General features: G+C 38.0%; 1 protein-coding gene across 3 annotated transcripts in view; it reads left to right on the top strand.

Moving 5' to 3' along the window:
• Positions 1-18087, top strand: part of LOC132798050 (E3 ubiquitin-protein ligase TRIM9) — a 102562-nt gene that overhangs the window by 75744 nt on the left and 8731 nt on the right. The window contains exons 2-6 of one of the 3 annotated variants that reach the window (XM_060809773.1): positions 15828-15923; positions 16016-16147; positions 16215-16316; positions 16379-16538; positions 17618-17647. In XM_060809773.1, coding sequence (XP_060665756.1) covers positions 15828-15923; positions 16016-16147; positions 16215-16316; positions 16379-16538; positions 17618-17647 — 520 coding nt within the window. Of the gene's footprint in view, positions 1-15827; positions 15924-16015; positions 16148-16214; positions 16317-16378; positions 16539-17614; positions 17648-18087 lie in introns of all 3 variants that reach the window. The other 2 variants (XM_060809769.1, XM_060809779.1) reach the window with 2 other exon arrangements.

Raw genomic sequence — 18087 nt, 5'->3', positions numbered from 1 at the left:
CTTGATTCCCTTAAAAAAGGGAGGGAGAAGGTCGTAGACTGCGAGACTCGTTTTGTCTCTGCTCATATGCATTCTGTGGAAAACTTTTGTGGAAAAATCTCTAGCTCCAAATCCACAGTTTCACATTCGTTCAGTTGCCATGCAAAAAAGCTGCACAAGCTGCAACCGTGTGCCGTTATCTTAAGCGTCGCCATATGTGGCATAGCTGTGAGCTACTATGACTTTTCCTCAAGTTTCTTTAGCCTTCCTTCCACCGGCTAGACACATTTGTCATTTTATTTGACTTGTCGCCGTTGCGACGCTGCTACCTGAACAATGAATACTTTTTCCTAAGAGTTTTTCTATCCATTGCAATTTCTTTTGGCTTTATAGTTTATTCAACGAATGTAAAACACAGAATAGAAGCTAATAATCACAACTAACTTATCTGTCTCAACAATATTTATAACTCTAATATAAATGATTTCTCAATTAAATAAAAGTTGCGCATAATAAATCAATTATAATGCTGTAAATAATATTTAGAAAACTGACAGATTTCATTTTATTAACACGTTAATGATTTTCTGTCATATTTTATTGTTCTGACTATTTGCTATCAATATATCATTCAAGTTTTCAAAAATTCTTTAATATCGCAGCAATTCATCTAGAAATTTCATCTCAAACTTTTCCCCACTCAAGCAATTTATTTGTGCTCTTATTGCCGTCAGCTGGTATTTATTGCCACACACTAACCGCAATTGCCTGTTTTATGAGGAACACCCAGAGAGTGTGGCTTAATCCCCCCGCCAAGTCATCCCCCTGGCTGACCACTTGCAGAACATAAAAATTATGTTTAATAAGTATAAATTATGATCGAAGACTGTTTTGCTAATCTTTTTAATCTTTTCGTATCGTTAACGACGCACACAAAAGCCTTAACTAAAGTGCACTTTTGGTTAGCCTTCTTATAAAGGGGGCACTCAATGCATCATTCGATTCAATGGCAATGGAAATGACATTGCGCGGCGTTCAATTCTCTAATCAATTTGGTAAACATCTGTCGTGTCCAGGATCAGGATAAGCAGCAGCACACGCGACAACAACTCAACACAGCATCGTCCATCGACGGCTGCTGCACATTATCCCATTTTGTAATGCACACGTAGACGATTCCCAGATGTCTCTCGCTCTTTCTCTCGTGTTTTCTTTTTTTCGAGGGTTGATGACATAAAGTCTGCCGCACATTTTTCAATGCTGCTGCCCTTGTTACCCCTCATTTCGTTGCTTGTTTCCTTGCTTCCCTTGCCACACTGCCACAGCCGTTGGCATAGTCCAAGATTTTAGTTTCCACATAATTCGACTGCTACTGTGTGTGTGTCTCATTAACACTTCGATTACCGACACGACGCCAGCAGAGGGTTGCTTTGCAAGAATGTGTTTTATCCCCAGCAGCTAAAACAATTCTTTAGTTTATGGTCTAGGTAAATAATTTTGAACATTCGTTGTTATGAAATGCTTAATGAGGCCTGACGTGCACCGGGAAATTTTATGTTACTGAAAATTTTTCAATTAGTTGAAATTTATGTGACGTCCACGGCAGGAAAAAAATGCTAAGCCTGGAATGCACTTTGACTTGAGGTTTTCGTAATTTCCATTTCAATTCTAGTTTTTAGTTAATTGTGAAAAATTGCCAAGTGTGATATGAATAATATTGTAGGCAGGAAGGCAATTAGTTAAGTTGTCACAGCGAACGGAAGTCAAAAAGTGGGTTGAGGTTAATAAGAGTTGAAGTCAGGGTAGACAAGTTTATTTCCAAAAGTTGCAGTTAAATTTAAATAACTAGAATAAATGAGAATATTTATGTATCCCTTTTAGGTCTTTTATATGTTCTTACTTTCTTGCCTATTTAGCTCCTTGATAATTTATAATTAACACAAAAAGACCACCAAAGTTGGTAATGAAATTTAATGTTGGGTGTTAGTTAAGAAGATTGCAATAAAATATAATTTATGTCAAGGAAATATGAGTAAGAAAATATTAAATTTTATTAGAATATGCGTATTCATTAAGTAAAACATTCAAAGCAAATTTAAATTAAATAAATTGTTAAAACTGTAGTTTGCGAAAATATTTGAAGATATGCAATAAATTAGAATTCCCTTAAATTTAATTTCAAACTTAATTTGAAATTAATCCTATTTCCCCTTGACATTTCATTTACAATAGTTGTTCCCAGCAGCTGTTGCAGCATGCCTTGCGCAACTGCAACTGCAACATCTGCCCCCTATCGCAAGAGGTCCCAAAGTGATTTGGCAATGCACAAATCCCATTCTATTTGAGCCATTGCCAATTGCTGGCCATAAATCTCGTCGCTGCAACACTGAAGGTAAATCACAATGTAGCCAAATAAGGTCCGATCGGGTCACGTGCCTTTGCCGCACGTCACCTTTCACACAGCAGGCCGAAGACGGCAAACAAGAGTGCAACATGCAACATGCCACAATGAGGCATGAAAGATTGCAACAGAGAAGATAAAGGCGCCTGGGTTAACATGTTTATGCCCATCCATAGGGGGTCTCAAAGACATCTTGAGTTTAACTGAGAGTTTTATCAATTTTGGATTTCTTTTGTATGGATTTTATTTGTGTTGCGTGCCAAAAGTTTTTAATTAAAATTTCCACAATAATCAGAGAGTGCAGCATTTGGCTGCAAGCGCAGGCAGCCAAACGATTTCGGTTGGCAGACAGCTGTCAGTCATTGTCAGATCAAGTAATAATTATTATATAATTGCCAGGCCGAAATGCCTGTCTCTCTTCTATCCTGTGGCATTTTGATGCATTGCAAATTTCAATTAATTATTGCCTGGCAGCCACATATCAAACATGTCCAAAATATGCCTGCATTTGTCTGCTATGTGTTGGCCCACTTCTGCCACAATACCAATTAAACAGTTCACTTGGCGTGTCAGCTTAGAACGCAACTAAACTTGACATAATTTCCGAAATATCTTGCAGTTGTTGTCATGGCTTCATTTCAACGCTTCGTTGATAATTTATGGCTATTAAATTGCATTTGCCTCTGACATTCGCTTGTGTAAACGAGCTGAGCGCTTTTGTTTTAAGGCCTCGAGGCCATTCACCAACAAACTGCATACACACATTTGTCACCCAACACTTTTGGCCTGTTTTTTGTGGCAGTTCAATTCATCTTCATCTTAGAGTTCATCATTTTTTGGTTGGCTCAAAAAGCACAGCGCTCAATTAGTTGACGCGACTTTCCCACGCTGCCTGCCAAAATGAAACGAATTCAATGTCACGTCCCAGCCGCAGCACAAACTTTAAAGAACCACAAATACTGTATAACAAAAATAGCCAAGCTAACTGAGGAGATGCCGCATTTTCCTGCGGGCGCTAAAAATAGTCAAAGTTAAACTACAAAATGTGGTTGTTTATGCTTCCAATTAGTTTTATAGGGTATATTGAGTACATAATAAGCAGAAGGTGATATCAAAGAACAACATATATATAATATTTTTCCTTTGTAGAAACATAATATAACATAATAAATAGGAATTTAATAAGAATGAGTATATTCAATTATAAAGGTCTACTAAAAATACAATGTTATAAATAAAATTATGACAAGTCTAATACTTTCAAAAGCATTTTAAAAAACAATTAAAAAACTTGATATTTTCAATATGTTTTAAAAAGGAGCATTCTATAATTTGTACTACATTTTTACAGAAAAGTTTAGTTTTATCTATTTTTTAAGTATCTGTTTTAATTTTTTGTAAGGGCGTATTTAATATTTCTCATTATAGTAATGAATTAATAAAATTTAGAATCTTAGTCTTATATTCTTTAGTATTTTTCACTAAAACTTTTCATCAATATTTGGTATTTTGTTTATTAATGTTTTACTATTTCGTAGTGCAACTTTTCATTTTCAAGAATCTTCTCTAGGGTATCTTTTAGTTGAATTTACAACCTTTCACTAAAATGGACTTGCTGACATTTGTGCGGTGTTGCCCACGCAACCGCAATGAAAACATCAAGTCGCGGACAACACGCCGCTGCCTTGCTGCCTCCTTGCGGCGACACTAGAAGCGTGAGTCTGTCTCGCCGCCTGCATCTGTTGCCTCCTTCCATCCAATGAAGAGGCCAGCTCCCTGGCGATATTTATGCTGCCTGCTGTCTGCTGCTGTGGGCACAAAGTAATTTGCATGCGCGTTAATTTTACATGCAAATAAATGTCGTATTTAAATGCAATTAAAAATGTTTACTTGGTTGCATTGGAGCCGACGCCCCAGAGCCCTCAGCATCGACCGAAAAAACATATATACTACATATAGCCAACGACTTTGGCATGCCTTCACATCCAAGTATTCCCTCTACAATGATGCTCCAACTTCTCGGCGATATTCATTCGAGGGAAGCAGCACGTGTGCAAGTTAAACAAGCCGAAACCGTGACGTTCCCTGTGGGAGTTTTGAATGTTGTCTGACGCAGGCAACTCACAAAAAAAAGGGGCAAAAGTTACATTTAATTTGCGCTACTTTTTAATTTATGATGTGGCATAATGGAAAATCAGCTGAGGTAAAGACGCAGATGACGACGACTCGTCGTCGACTCGTCTCAAGCTCATCATTATCATTGTCATAAGTTCTGAGCTGCGGCTTTAGTTTTGTTTGTTTATTGTTATTATTGTTGTTGTTTTCGTTGCTGCGGCAGCTGCATGTTGCTGCATTTGCATTCAGTGTGAAGAGACAAATCCTTGTCGCAGCTGCAAACAAAGTCAAAGACCTTGCCATCAGAAAGGTAGCTCAGAGTGAGCTTCCATTGTTGGTTCCTGGGTTACCCTTGATGATGGTTCTCATGAAGTTAAGTAGTTAAGCAAACTAGATTTACATATGTCGCACATATGCGTTGGCATTAACAAGGTATATGCTATATGCATATATTAAGCGGAAGCAGTCTAAATTGTACTAGTTGGGGTCATGGGGAACAATTACATAAAAAGTTTTCTTTAGCAAAAAGTGGTTAACTTTCAATTGCAGCCGTGTTAACTTAAAGTACTTAATATATATAATATACTGTACTATATACTATATACCATATACTAAATACTATGTGATATAATAAAGGCACAAAACAACATTCATTTATTATTCGTTGCAAGTATTGAAGTAAACTCAGAAAAATACAATCAAATTAGATTCACAATTTGCTAATTAATTGTGTATTCTCATTCTTATGAATTGTTGGTTATTATTATCTTAAAATAATAAAATAGTTTCCAGACTTTTCAACAATTTAAAATGTAAGTGTATCACAAATTATGCTACACTCCACACTATTATTATTCCTGAAATGTACACTTCAATCAAATCTGCCACTAATCATCATTCGCAATAGCAGTCTCACATAGCTACAATTGGATTATTCCCAACTCTACACCCACAGTTGAACCGTCCTTAACTATGCCAACGATTTCAGCTATCAACTTCATACCTGGTCTGGTCGTATATTCAGTTTGCAGTCCAATTTAATCCGCCTGCTTGACATTGCCTTTTTTCATCCAACTATGGGGAAAATTGATACATCAGCATCGCGCTCTTGGCTACCTGCAGTGTATATTGTAGTGTAGTAGTAGTGTGCACTGTGCTACCCACGATGAATGCACAAAACATTTCCAAACACTTCACAGCATACACACTCGACAAACATTGAAAATCGAGGCGCAACTAATTTGCCAAAATGTCAAGTGGCCGTTTAGCTCGCTTCCAGTTGCAAAGAGCTGCCGCGTTGTTGTTCCTGTCGCTGTCGTTGTTGTTGCTGCTGCTGCTGTTTGCAGCTCAGTGTACACTCGACAACAAAATGCCAACAAAATCTTTCAAGTGGCAGTGAAAATTTCACGTATTTTCAGGCGAATGGCGACGAATTTGTTCAAGTGTCTTCCACAGCAGCAGCAACAACAACAATGTGTTGAGATAACAAACAGGAGGCAACAAGTTGTTGTTGTTGTTGTTGTCAAGCTGCCGCTTTTATTGGCAGCACAAGAACTGCCGTGACTTTAATTCCACGTTTTTGGCATTGTGGAAGCTGTATAAATAATTTGCTACGCAAATATTTTGTTGCAACGATTTCGCTGAATTTGCCACCAAAGTTGCGAGACTTTGTCATCGGACCAAGATGCTTGAGATGCCCGTTTGTAAAGATTTCTCAATCTCTGAATCAGAGTTTAACAGTGGGACAGTCATGAGTCATGGTAGAAAGTTAAATGGAAATTTTAAGATTCAAAAGAACGAGTAGCTGACTGAACTCTGATTGGAAATAAGTGGGAAAGATTCAACTGGCAGCGATGAAATTGAATGATTTTAGTTCTAGTTGTGGAAATACTTGTTATAAAAGGCAGCAGATTTAGTTTGATTTTATTATATTATGATCACAATTTGATCAATTGTTATTTATTCATTTCATTTAAGGTGCATTAAAGCTTTTTTTTAGTGGGTCAAATTGGTATTTAAAAATTTAGTTTAATATTAATTTTTTTACTTGACCTGTAGATTAATTATATCCGCTGTGGATCTTAGTTGACAATCTGGTATATTGTGCACTATATGGTATATTATTATTTCAATGGTATATTATTATTTCAATATACAATACAATATACTTTATTAATATACCAATTATATCCGTTATTCACAAGGGGTAGCTGGTATCTCACAATCGTTCACACTCGAATGTAGCCTTCTTTCTTGTTTTATTGTTTTTTAGTGCTCTTGTTTGGTATTTAAATATTTTAAATATATAGTTTATAAGAATTAATTGATTTAATTGATAACTATTTCCTGTTCATACTTACTTTCTTTATATTTAATTCCATTAAAAATTACAACTGTAACTATTTGGCATTCATGTATGTTTAGCTTCTTGAAAGATTTCGTAATGTTTTTCCATCGCTGCAAATACTTTCTTAATTTTACGACTTTCTCCATTTGCATTTGAGACGCTGCTTCCTACTTGGTCTGGTCTGCTGCCACGCCCCATAAAATCAGAGTTCAATTAACATGTTTACGCAGTTTACGATGGCGAAATGTAAAACAAGCCATTCAAAAGCAAGCTTAGAGAGTAACCAGAGAGTGGGGGAGAGAGTGGGAGAGGAGGTAGCACTTAACCCATCAGAGCGAAATGGTTGCCAAAACGACGTCTGCGACTTCGACGTCGACGTCGATGGCAATATCCATATCCACAAATGTCCAGCAGCCACTTTGTAGCCCATTTAGAGCTAAATGCGAGCAGGCAAATTATGGACTCGTAAAACTAAGCGCAAAAATCAGTATAAATATTAATTTTTAAATGCGCAGCTTGGAATGCGGTTGTCAATGCGGTGAAGTTGCAACTGGGTGGCAGAGCAAAAACAAAATAAAAAAAAATGAAAGGAAAGTACATGGAATGAAGCAATGCGAGCTAATTAACATTGCCAAATTTGTACAAATTGATGAGCTTGCTGACTGACATATTGGGTAAATTTATACAAATTAAATTATTAAAACGGACCAAGGGATGCCCTCTTCTCTTCTCTTCTCTTCTCTTCACCTCGCCTCGCTCTCTATCTTGTTGGGCTGTCAACGTTTTGTTGTTGTTTGCTTTAGCTGTGTTGTGAGCTGGCAGAACGGAGCACGGTATGCGGCTTGTCACTGCCAGTCAACCAGAGCCAGGGCAACCCAGTGGCTTGTCTCGTCATCCAGTTGGAGGAAGCGAGGGCCGGAGGGATGCGGATGAGAATTTCTGCGGGTTTGCGACGCGGCAAAACTTATTTATAAACAAGCAAGCAGCAGGAGCGACGGTTTGGATTGGTTTGGGTTTCGGGATCGAGCATAGAGAACATGACCAATGGTATTTGGAGGGTAGGGGAAGGCAGAGAGAGAGGAGAGAGGGAACCCCATGAGAGTCCGTGTCAAACATGTTTAACAGAGGACTACCGCAACAACAATGAGCATGACAACAACAGGCAGCAACAATAACAATAACAAACAAAATGAATACTGCTGCTCTGATTCGGCATTGCAGCAGCAGTTGAGCTATTGTTGTTGTCTCGTTGTGACAATCAAAATAAAAATAATTCAAATAACCCTCCCAGCGCAACAAACCAAAACCAAATGTTTGCAACTGTCACTGAGAGGCAACTTCAACAAAATGCAAAAACAAAACACAAAACAAAAACTTTTATTTCGCTGGATAAAAATGAGAAAAAAAAATTATATATTTGGGGCTTTGTTTTTGCATATTTTAAAGATTAGAAAAATGCTGGCAACATTTTTGAAAGTCAGTTGCGAGTGAGTTAAAAGCATGTCAGCAACAGATAAAGATGGATGAGTTGTCATGTGCAGTTAGTCAAAACAGTAAAAGTATTTTAAAAGTCTACTCTCTACTTTCGTTATATATTTAATGTTTTGCAGAATTTTAAAGCAACTAAAATATTAAATTTGTGCTGAACAATAATTCTTTACTTTTTCCCCTATTATTCAATTTAATGATTTGCTTATTTGATTGCCTTGTTATCGAACATGTTTCTCTGTTGCTTTTCTCTCTTGGCCACCATCTGTCATCTTGAAGCGACCCTCTGATAATACTTTTGCAGTGTCAAGAGTTCCCCCTCGCATATTTTGCTACACTGTCCAACAATTTGCGCATTTTTATGACACTAAATGTCACTAATTTGACAGGAAATGTCAGCAAAAAACAAATGCGAATATGAAGTAAAACGCATAAACTTTATGAGTTTATATTCATTTACTTCACTTTTTTGTGGCCATTTGTCGCATTAGCTTGTCACGGAATTCTGACACTAATGCTTAAAGCTGCATAAATAAAAAATATTGTGAGGGTTGCTGTCTTAAAGTTTAACTAGAGTTGAAGTCATACAAATAAAGACTATTCTTTAAACTTTAACTAGAGTTGAAGTCCTTAAATAAAGATTATTTTTTTAATCAGCTTTGGCTGGCTTAAAAATAAGTTCTTATTAACATTTAAAGTCAAGTTTTAATTGCACTTTGCTTTTACCATTTCGTTGCTCTTTAATTGTTGCTTTCAGCTAATGTCATTTGCTGGCATTTTGATGATTGCCCTAAAGTCAATTTGCTGTGGTTGCAGTTGCTCTTGTCGTGGTTGCCTTCAATTTCTCAACAATTGCAGCGCCTTGGCCATATATGGGGCCAGCACATTCCATTCATTGGCCAAATAAGGTCAAAATTGCAAGAAAGCCAAAGCAAAAAGCAAACATGCAACTCGCTAACTTGCAACTTGCAACTTGGTTATGATTTCTCGGGAAGTGTCTGCCGTGTTTGTCCCTTCTTTTCCTCAACTCTTTGTCCCCCTCATCTACGGTTGCCTTAATCCTAATTTATGCGCAAATAATGATGAGGCAAGCTCGTGTGGCAGACTGACATCAAACTCAACCCCATGTTCTTGCCCGCTTAATGCATTTGCGAGCTTCTCGACTCTTTGGCCTTTCTTCTGGCCGACGTTAAGATTAAGTGGCTTACATTTTGCGACGCGTGTTGCATCCACCAACCGAAGAGTTGCCGTTATGCATTTTGAGTGCCAGACAATGCGGGGTTGATGACAACGTCTCTCTGCGTCTCTCTGTCCCACTTCAATTGGCTTTTTTCGGTCATCTTCAAGATGAAGAGGGAAGAAGGGAAAGCGAATTTGATGCATTGATCTTGGCTTAACTGTCGAGGCGTTCATAATGAATTGTAAACGCAGCCACGTGTAGCTTCAAGTCAAGATACAGTTAAGTAGATTTTAGTGTAGCAACACACTTGACTACCCCCCTCCTCCCTCCTCTCTAAGAGCTCTTCGCAGTTACCCTCTCTAGTGGCCAAGAAGTCATTCCCACGTCCTCTCAGCTCTCTGGCTCATTGCGCTTCATTGCACGCCGCAAACTTGTTACCAGAGTTCCGTTTTTTTTTCTTCCCCATTGTTCATCATTTCTTTGGTTCTTTTTCGACCATTTGTTGGACACGACTGCAACGTGTTCCACTTCATGGTTCTGTTATTTTAAAATTGTCATGAAAATATTTTGATTGTTGCGCAGTTTGCTCGCTCTCAAATATTATTATTATTATTATTTTATAACAGCAGTTCCCTTTTGCCGTTGCCTTTGCCTCTGCCACATGCTCCACATGCGTTCTTTAAATTAGATTCTGCGGTTTTCCTTCCTCTTCCGTCTGCCCATCTGTCTGTCTTTCGGTCTTGTCTGCGAGGGCGCCGTTTTGCAACCCCCCAAATCAATCGACTTGCTCGTTTGTTTATTTGTTTGTTCGTCTGCGGTTAGACACAGTCGCCTTCACTTTACTTCCCCAACACACACACACTCTCTCTTTGCTTTGTTCTTGCAACTGCTCTTGTTTATCTAAGCAACAACAACGAGGACAACGAGAAGGAGCAAATGATATTTGCCAAGTCGCTAATTAATTAGACGCTGTCGAACTGTTGTCGAAAGTTGCTTGCAACTTATTTTTAATCGCTCAGCAACAACAACAACAACGACGACGACGACTGTAATAACATCGAAGTACAACAACCATAAAGCCACTCTTGGCATGCAAATGAAGAAGAGAGCGAGACCCAAAAGATAGACAGCAAAACAGACGATGCCATAATCCAATTTAAAAAAACCATTGGCATTGCTTCCTCTCACTCTCTCTTCTCGCTGCTTGCTGCCACATAAATCAACGCACACTGTGCATTCCGTTTAAAATTCATATCTTGTCAGAATGTAAGTTATATTTTAAGCTTTTTATCGTCTTTAAAAAACGGCTGCAGTTGTCAAGCGACGCGCCTCACATTACTCATGCCCCAAGTGAGCACAGTCAAAGATCTCTGAATGAAGCTCAACGAATGCGAACCAAGACAAGCTCTACCTGATTGCGGGGAAAAGAAACAGAGAGAGAGGGAGGGAAGATGACTGGCGCTGGCGCTTGCCGAGCTTAGTTTTTGGCCATTGCAAACGGTGTGCGGATAGTTGATTTAGTGCGACTTTTGCATTAGGGTGACTCACTTTCAGAACAAAGAAAATATTTCATTTATAAAGATTTTAAAATGAGCGAAAATCAGACATAACAAATAGATTAAAGAGCAAACATTCTTAAAAAAAATTAAATAAATGCTTAAAAATGTTATTAAATGAAGTATTTCTAATAGTATCTATCATTTTCTTTCTAACATTGAATAAAATGGGATTTGCATACTTAAGCGATGTTTCCAGATAAACGAAATAAATGACCGGCTAAAAAACTATTTAAATTTTAGAGTGACCATCTTCGGCAAGCTTAAAACAACTAAATTTGGCACGGTCACATAACTATGATTCTATTTTAATTGTTAAGTGAATTATTAAATGGTCTAAACTTTAAATATTTTAGAAACCATTAATACAACAAATACTCAATCAGCTTATCACTAACTTCACTAATGTAAAGTACTGTATAAGTTTCTATGAATTTTGAACAACTTTTACATATTTCGCTCTCAATATTTGCTCATTTTTTGCAGCAGCTTTAACACAAAATTTCATTCACTGGCACATTCACTCATTCCCTCAGAAAAGTGCCAAGCAATAACGTTTCGAGCACTTTACAGGGTCATAACTCAAGCGCACTTCCGCAGCTTTTCGCCAGATGAATATGAGAATTAATGTGATGCCATTTAAATAATTGCATTTATTGTTTCAGCTGTTTCAATCTTGTTGTTGTTTTCAGCACAGCTTATTCGATCATTTTCCATGAGCTTTTCGAATAGTGAGTCACCCTGCCAGCGAGAAACAGCTGCACGCCATCACTTTTATGGCATGGCAAATCTTTAGCCATTTAGATGGCCTCGCACAAAGATTGCTAACTACTCGTTCGTACAACAACTCAATTGGCAGCCACGTGTTGCATGTGGCACGGAATTGTTGTAAATAATATTTATAGTATGTCTGTGTGTTGGCTTAACACCTCCAGTTACAACTCGAATTGCGCTTTATGGCCAGCGGGTAAAGAGAACACATTGGCCACAAAATGCGAGCTACTTAAAGTCGTCTCATATATCAGCGTCTTTATGGCTTAAATGCGTTATAATTCAGCCGGCTCAGCACCTGTTATGGACATGAGTTGAAGTCGAGAATACGTTTGCATTCGAATGCATTCCATCATATAAATAACAGCAAAGTATCCACATGAACTTTGACATGTTTTGACTGGTTTCTCTCACTTGCAGATGGCCAGCAATTTAATGCTTAATCGCATGTGCATTCAGAGTCGTTAAGCTTGTAAATTTGTGGTGCTAATCGACGCGAAACTCTTCTTTGCCACAACACGCACTTAATGAGCTGCATTCTAGGCACGACATTTTCGCGTGCTTATTTATAGCCAAGTTAAGTAAATTATGGCCAATATTATGTTGATAATCGCAAAAACAGCAAGAGCAACTTTAGCAGCCACAGCAACAGGAACAGCATAGATTGGTAGCAACTGTTGCTGCTGTTAATGCTGGCGCCAGGCAACTTGCTGTTCTTGCCGCTGCTGTTGCTGCTGCTGTTGCAGTTGCACGACGACAAGCGACAACGACAACGACAATGTCGCCACAATGTCTGCGATGTTTATCTGCGAGAAGCAGGCAAACTTATCGCGCGTGTTCTTGTCGCTGTTGTTGCTCTTCTTGGCCATAATGCTGCCTACAAATTGCACGCTGTCATGTGAAGCGCAAAGGCTCGACTGCATTTGCATTCTGTTTTCATGCAACCAAATGTGGCAAGCAATGTAGTTCTGTAAACGTTTGCCAAATTCTACTAAATTTATAAGAATTGCCTTTAAAACTGTGTTTAAATTTACATTAATTTAAAACTTCTTTCAACTATTTAACTGACTGTTTTAAATTGTGTAACAAAAACTGTTTATTCAATTTCTTTTTTTAGATATTTAAAATCAAATTTACTAATTAATTTCAAATTACTCTAAACGTTTTTAGATTATTTTTGTGTGTTACGCAATTTCTCTGATCATATATAAATAGTACATTTTTTAAATTTTAAAGAACTTTCTTAAAAACTGCATTCTAATCTTATATTTTTTTTTAATTACTTAAATTGTTTCAGTTTTTTAAATTACTTCAAAGTGTTTAGGCGATTTATCTGATTATATAATATTACAATTTCCTCAGCTACAAATTAATTGTAGTTTTATTATTTCTTTTACGCTGCAAGCTACATAAATTTATAAATCCCACTAATAACATTAACTACTTTATGTAAATTTGCGTCTTTAAGTCACCTTTCATGTGCACTTTATTCGCACTCAACATGTCAAACCATTTAGTTTTATATCTGCCCAAAATTTCAACATTTTTTTTCGCCGAAATAAATTTCTCTTTTCCCTTGAAATGCAAATAAAACTGTTTTACTTTTATTTGCATATGAACACTTGGCATTGCCATCGCTCATAACGCGAATTTAAGTGCATTAATATGACGGCAATTGTTTGTTGGCTTTTGTCAGGTTAACAGCTTAATAATTCAGCATAAATATTCCCACTGTTCCTCCGACTTTGCTGTCAGTGGCTTTTGTCACATGTGTCGCGGCTGTGTCAGAAAGTTTTGCCTGTTGTCCTGTTTTGGTTTTTCGTTTCGAACCTGAGCCTCAGTCTGAGGAAGGCTCTTAAATTATTTACATACTCGCCAGCCACATGATTTGCATGCGTGGCAACTTTGAATGTCTTCACAGTGGCGTCTGCTGCTGCTGCGACGCATAAACATGTCATATTATTTTTACTGTCTGATAAAAGCCATGACCAAGCTAGTCAGGCATGGCATGGCGAGTGCTCTGGCATTCGGACTGCGCACTTGATACTCGCATTTTTATGATGATGCGTCATAAAAGGAAACACACACACACATATACAGCTGAGACAGAGAGTCAAAAAAAAAAATGAATTGAGAAGGGAATGCAAAGTATTTGAAAAGGACTTTTTTGGGGGTGTGGAGTCTGTTGCGTCAGCTTATCAATGCAAAACAGACGCTGAGCATTAGTCGCCGACTGGCTTTTCAGTTTTCCCCCTCATTCCTTGATGCATTGTCCGCGAACGCGTTGAAGCAACCCTTGAGGGATTAAATTTCAACAGTTTTGCTGCGCGTTGCGCATTCTTCAGCCCAGCACTTAGCCAGGACTCAAAAGTGCTGCACAACTCCAGCCCCCCCAGTCTTCCAGTCTCTGACCAGACTGAGCATTCAGTTAATGAATGTAATCGCCATAAGCTGCCTTGTTTCCATAGACCTGAACTAGAGTTAAATCTACTCCATAATGAGAGACGCCATGTCTACGAAATTATTTGACTGTAATTGGGTTCCAACCGAAATTGCTTTTTGTGATGGGGATGCTTCACAATTAATAAGCCAAATGCATTTATTATTAAAAACACTTTTATGTTTGGTTCGCTCTGCTACTTGTTTGTTTGTCAAAAACTGACTCTGCATTAATAAATAGCCGGATTATGAAAAGCATATTGAAAACTTTAAGCGGCTTTAAGCAGAAACTAATGGAAAAATCTTGCTTAAATTAAAGATAATTTAAAATAGAGTTCGAGAATATTTGTTTAATTAAATTGCACATTTTGCTATATGGCAAATATTATTTTAAATTTATTTGCTCGACAATTATGCTGGAAACTTCCAATTCTTTGCACAAAGTAAGAGCAGACGAGGCGTAAGAACAACATTTTGGGGGTAATGTAAATAGAAAAGCGACGAATGGCAAATAGAATAGAATAATCAACAAACAGCAAGTTGCAACAAATAAGGTAATGAGTATACGCCGTGTCTGACAATACAATTACCCCAAAATGAATGCGAACTCTGTTATTGTTTGTGTAGAAAAGTGAAAAGCATGTAAATGCCTCCGGCGAGTATTACAAGGGTAGCGTTGTGTTCTTGTCTGGCAAACACTTGAGCGCAGCTGGACAATGTGTTTGGGCCCTGGGTTCGTGTGGCGCAGGAAGCACAAATAATTGTGAAAGTTGACGTCACAGGGTGCTGCACGTTTCAATGCCAAGTGGCCCGCAGGCCAGACACGAAGCAAAGACGACAACAGCTAGGGATAACAAACCAAGCAACAACATGCCTCATTATCATGGAGAAAGTGAGAGAAAGGAAGCAGCGAAGCAGCAGCAGCAGGAACAGGAAACGAGTTCAGGGCCAGAGAAGAGAGCCTGGCAAATTTTAATGCTAATGAATTGAAATTGTTAAGCTGCGGCCTAGGCTAACGTGCCGTATGAGTAATTTAATTGCTGCAAATGAAAATTGCCGTTAAAAATTTGCTGCTGTTGTCGTCATGTCAGTGTCAAGTGCAAATGTTGCAGCGGCTGCACCGCAGTCAGAACATTGTTGCCTCATTGTTACCAAATGAGATTTTTACTCTCGTGGAATTTCATCATTGGATTTATTGTTATTGTTGTTTGCAGCAGTCGCAAAATTGGAATTTGGAGTTGGTGTTGGCGCTGGAATTGGAATTGGATTTGTATGCCCGCTGGGCATGTAATTCATTTCTTTTGCCAGTCCTTGACTTTGACACGAGTTGAAAAACTATAATAAAAAAAGAAGTATATATGCGATATACTATATATATAAAAGAAGCGTCGCCGCAGGCGTGACTAAAGTCCGCCGCATCGCACTTCATAAAAAAGCCGTAAAATTTAACGACTTTCACTACTACACACACACAGCTATTGCATTTTTCTGTTTTTTTCTTCTGTGATGTCATGCCTTTATCGGAATATTCTGTTCTTTTCTTTTTTGCAGACGGAACTCTCGCACAATCTGCAACAATTGTCGGAGAAGGCACGTTCCACAACCGAATTCATACAGCGGCTCAAAGGCATGAGCGACAAAGTTACCGTAAGTTGCCCAAGACACTGTCTATAAAATATGTACTACATGCTCTTTTCTTTTCGCTTCTCTTCACTTGTTTTTTAATTATTTACGCGCAGGAATCCTGCATTGAATTCGAGCGTCTGGTGCACGCCCAGTGCGAAGCGCTCATCCAGGCGATTCACGACCGTCGCGAGTATCTGCTGGAGGCCATACGCATGGACAAGGACACAAAAATCAGAATACTTAAGGTGTGTAAATTCATTTCGCATTTTCTGTAAAGCTTTTCACATTATTGTTCCTACTTGTCTGCTGCAGGATCAACAGTCGAATTGTACGGGCAAATTGCAACAGACCACGGGACTCATTCAGTTCTGCATCGAGGCATTGAAGGAGACTGACAGTGCCGCCTTTCTACAGGTAAAGCAGCTTTAAACAGAACTTACTTAATCATATTTATTATATTTCCCTCAATTTTGTAGGTCGGTTCAATGCTCATCAATCGCGTAGCCAACACAGATATGACTTGGCATCAAGAGGTCACAAATGCTGCGCCTCGCGTTTCGCCAATTGTTGATTTGACCCTCGATGACGCTGCCTTGGCACGCGCCATTGACAATTTGAATTTTATCCAAATGAAAGGTGCGTAAAGATATCTAATGTATATTGATTAAAGTTTACTAATCAAAGTTGCTAAAATTAATGTTGCAAGTAAATAATCAACACGTTGTCATCATAATAATTGCTGTAGAGTCAGAAAATCTAGTTACATTAAACACAAGAGAAGCTTTTTCTTATTGTCAGCTACCTGATCAATTTAAAATTAATTGCAGTTTACTCTTTACTCACACACTCATTGTCTAATTTTGACTTTTAAAGTAGTCTCTACACTCTACCCCTTCAAGTAAGCTAGAAATTTGAGCTAGCTGCTGAGCTCTTTAAGAACCAATTTTGTTTGAAATTGCTGTAGAAGAGCATATCGTAAATATTGTCACTAATTTTCACTTGGTAAGGTAAAATTGCGGCACACCAATACCAGCACATTAATGCCTTTATACACACCTAAACACACACACATAAATGTATGCACACCCTCGGCAAGTGCTGAAACAATAGAGAGCACTCATTAAGTGCCATTGAAAAGTGCGCTCTGGAGAGTCATATAAAAATAGTTGAGATAGTTGAGGGTATTCCCAAGAGGAAAGCACAATTCCTGCTGCCCCCTTCTCCCCGTTCACTCCTTTCACTATTGCATTGTGTTTTATAAATAGAATCCGTAGCGCAAAGCAGAGTGCGAGTTTGTGTGAAGCCAAAAGGGGATAAAGTGCAAAGTGTGAAGTGAAACGAATCGCAGTTCCATTTCTTGACTGACAAATTTTCCAATAAAAGAGGGAAACACACAGACCCACACACATACGCACACAATCAAACAAATGCACACCTTTAATACCAAAAATAAAAAGCAATTCTAAGAAAAGTGTTGAAATATGAAACTTTTCGCCCCACAATTTATTAATAAGAACAAATATATATTTCTATAGCTTATAAGATATCTGAAACTGTTTTTGAAATGTCTAACTTTATGTGCTTCTCTTTTATCTCGCGCTGCCCGCAAAACCACATATTGCATCACATTTTCGTATGTGCCGCTTGCTCTCATTTTCAAATATCACAAACCAAAAAAAAATGTATATGAAAAAACAATACCCAACTATTAGCAGTCAAAGATGAGGATGAAAGATGTCCGGCAGGTGAGCAACCAATGCAACCCCATCAACAACAACAACAAACAAAAACTCAATAAATTTAAACAAACAAACAAACATTTTGCAAACAATTCTTTTAACTGTTCTTTTCGTTTCACAAGAAATTCATGAAATTCACAAAATTATTCTTTTGCGTTGTTTTTATCCACCCAAACACAAAAATGATTAAAACAAACCTGAAAACTTCTTCTTTGGTGCTTCTGCTTTACCTTTCTCTCAACACACAAACATAAAAATACATTCACACACATACACAAACACATACACACACACACATTGACGCATCCGCCACCCAACATGCATTGCAATTTTCCATTGTCGGCCATTTTGTTTTTCCATGGCTTTTGCTTTTGTTTCTCGGTGCGCGCCTACGCATAATAATTTTCACAATTTCATTTCAACAACAACCAGAAAATGCCACAAAA

The sequence above is a fragment of the Drosophila nasuta genome, chromosome 2L, assembly GCF_023558535.2.
Source record: "Drosophila nasuta strain 15112-1781.00 chromosome 2L, ASM2355853v1, whole genome shotgun sequence".
NCBI lineage: Eukaryota > Metazoa > Arthropoda > Insecta > Diptera > Drosophilidae > Drosophila > Drosophila nasuta.
The sequence above is the reverse complement of the archived record's forward strand: the minus strand, read 5'-3'. Positions and strand labels throughout refer to the sequence as shown.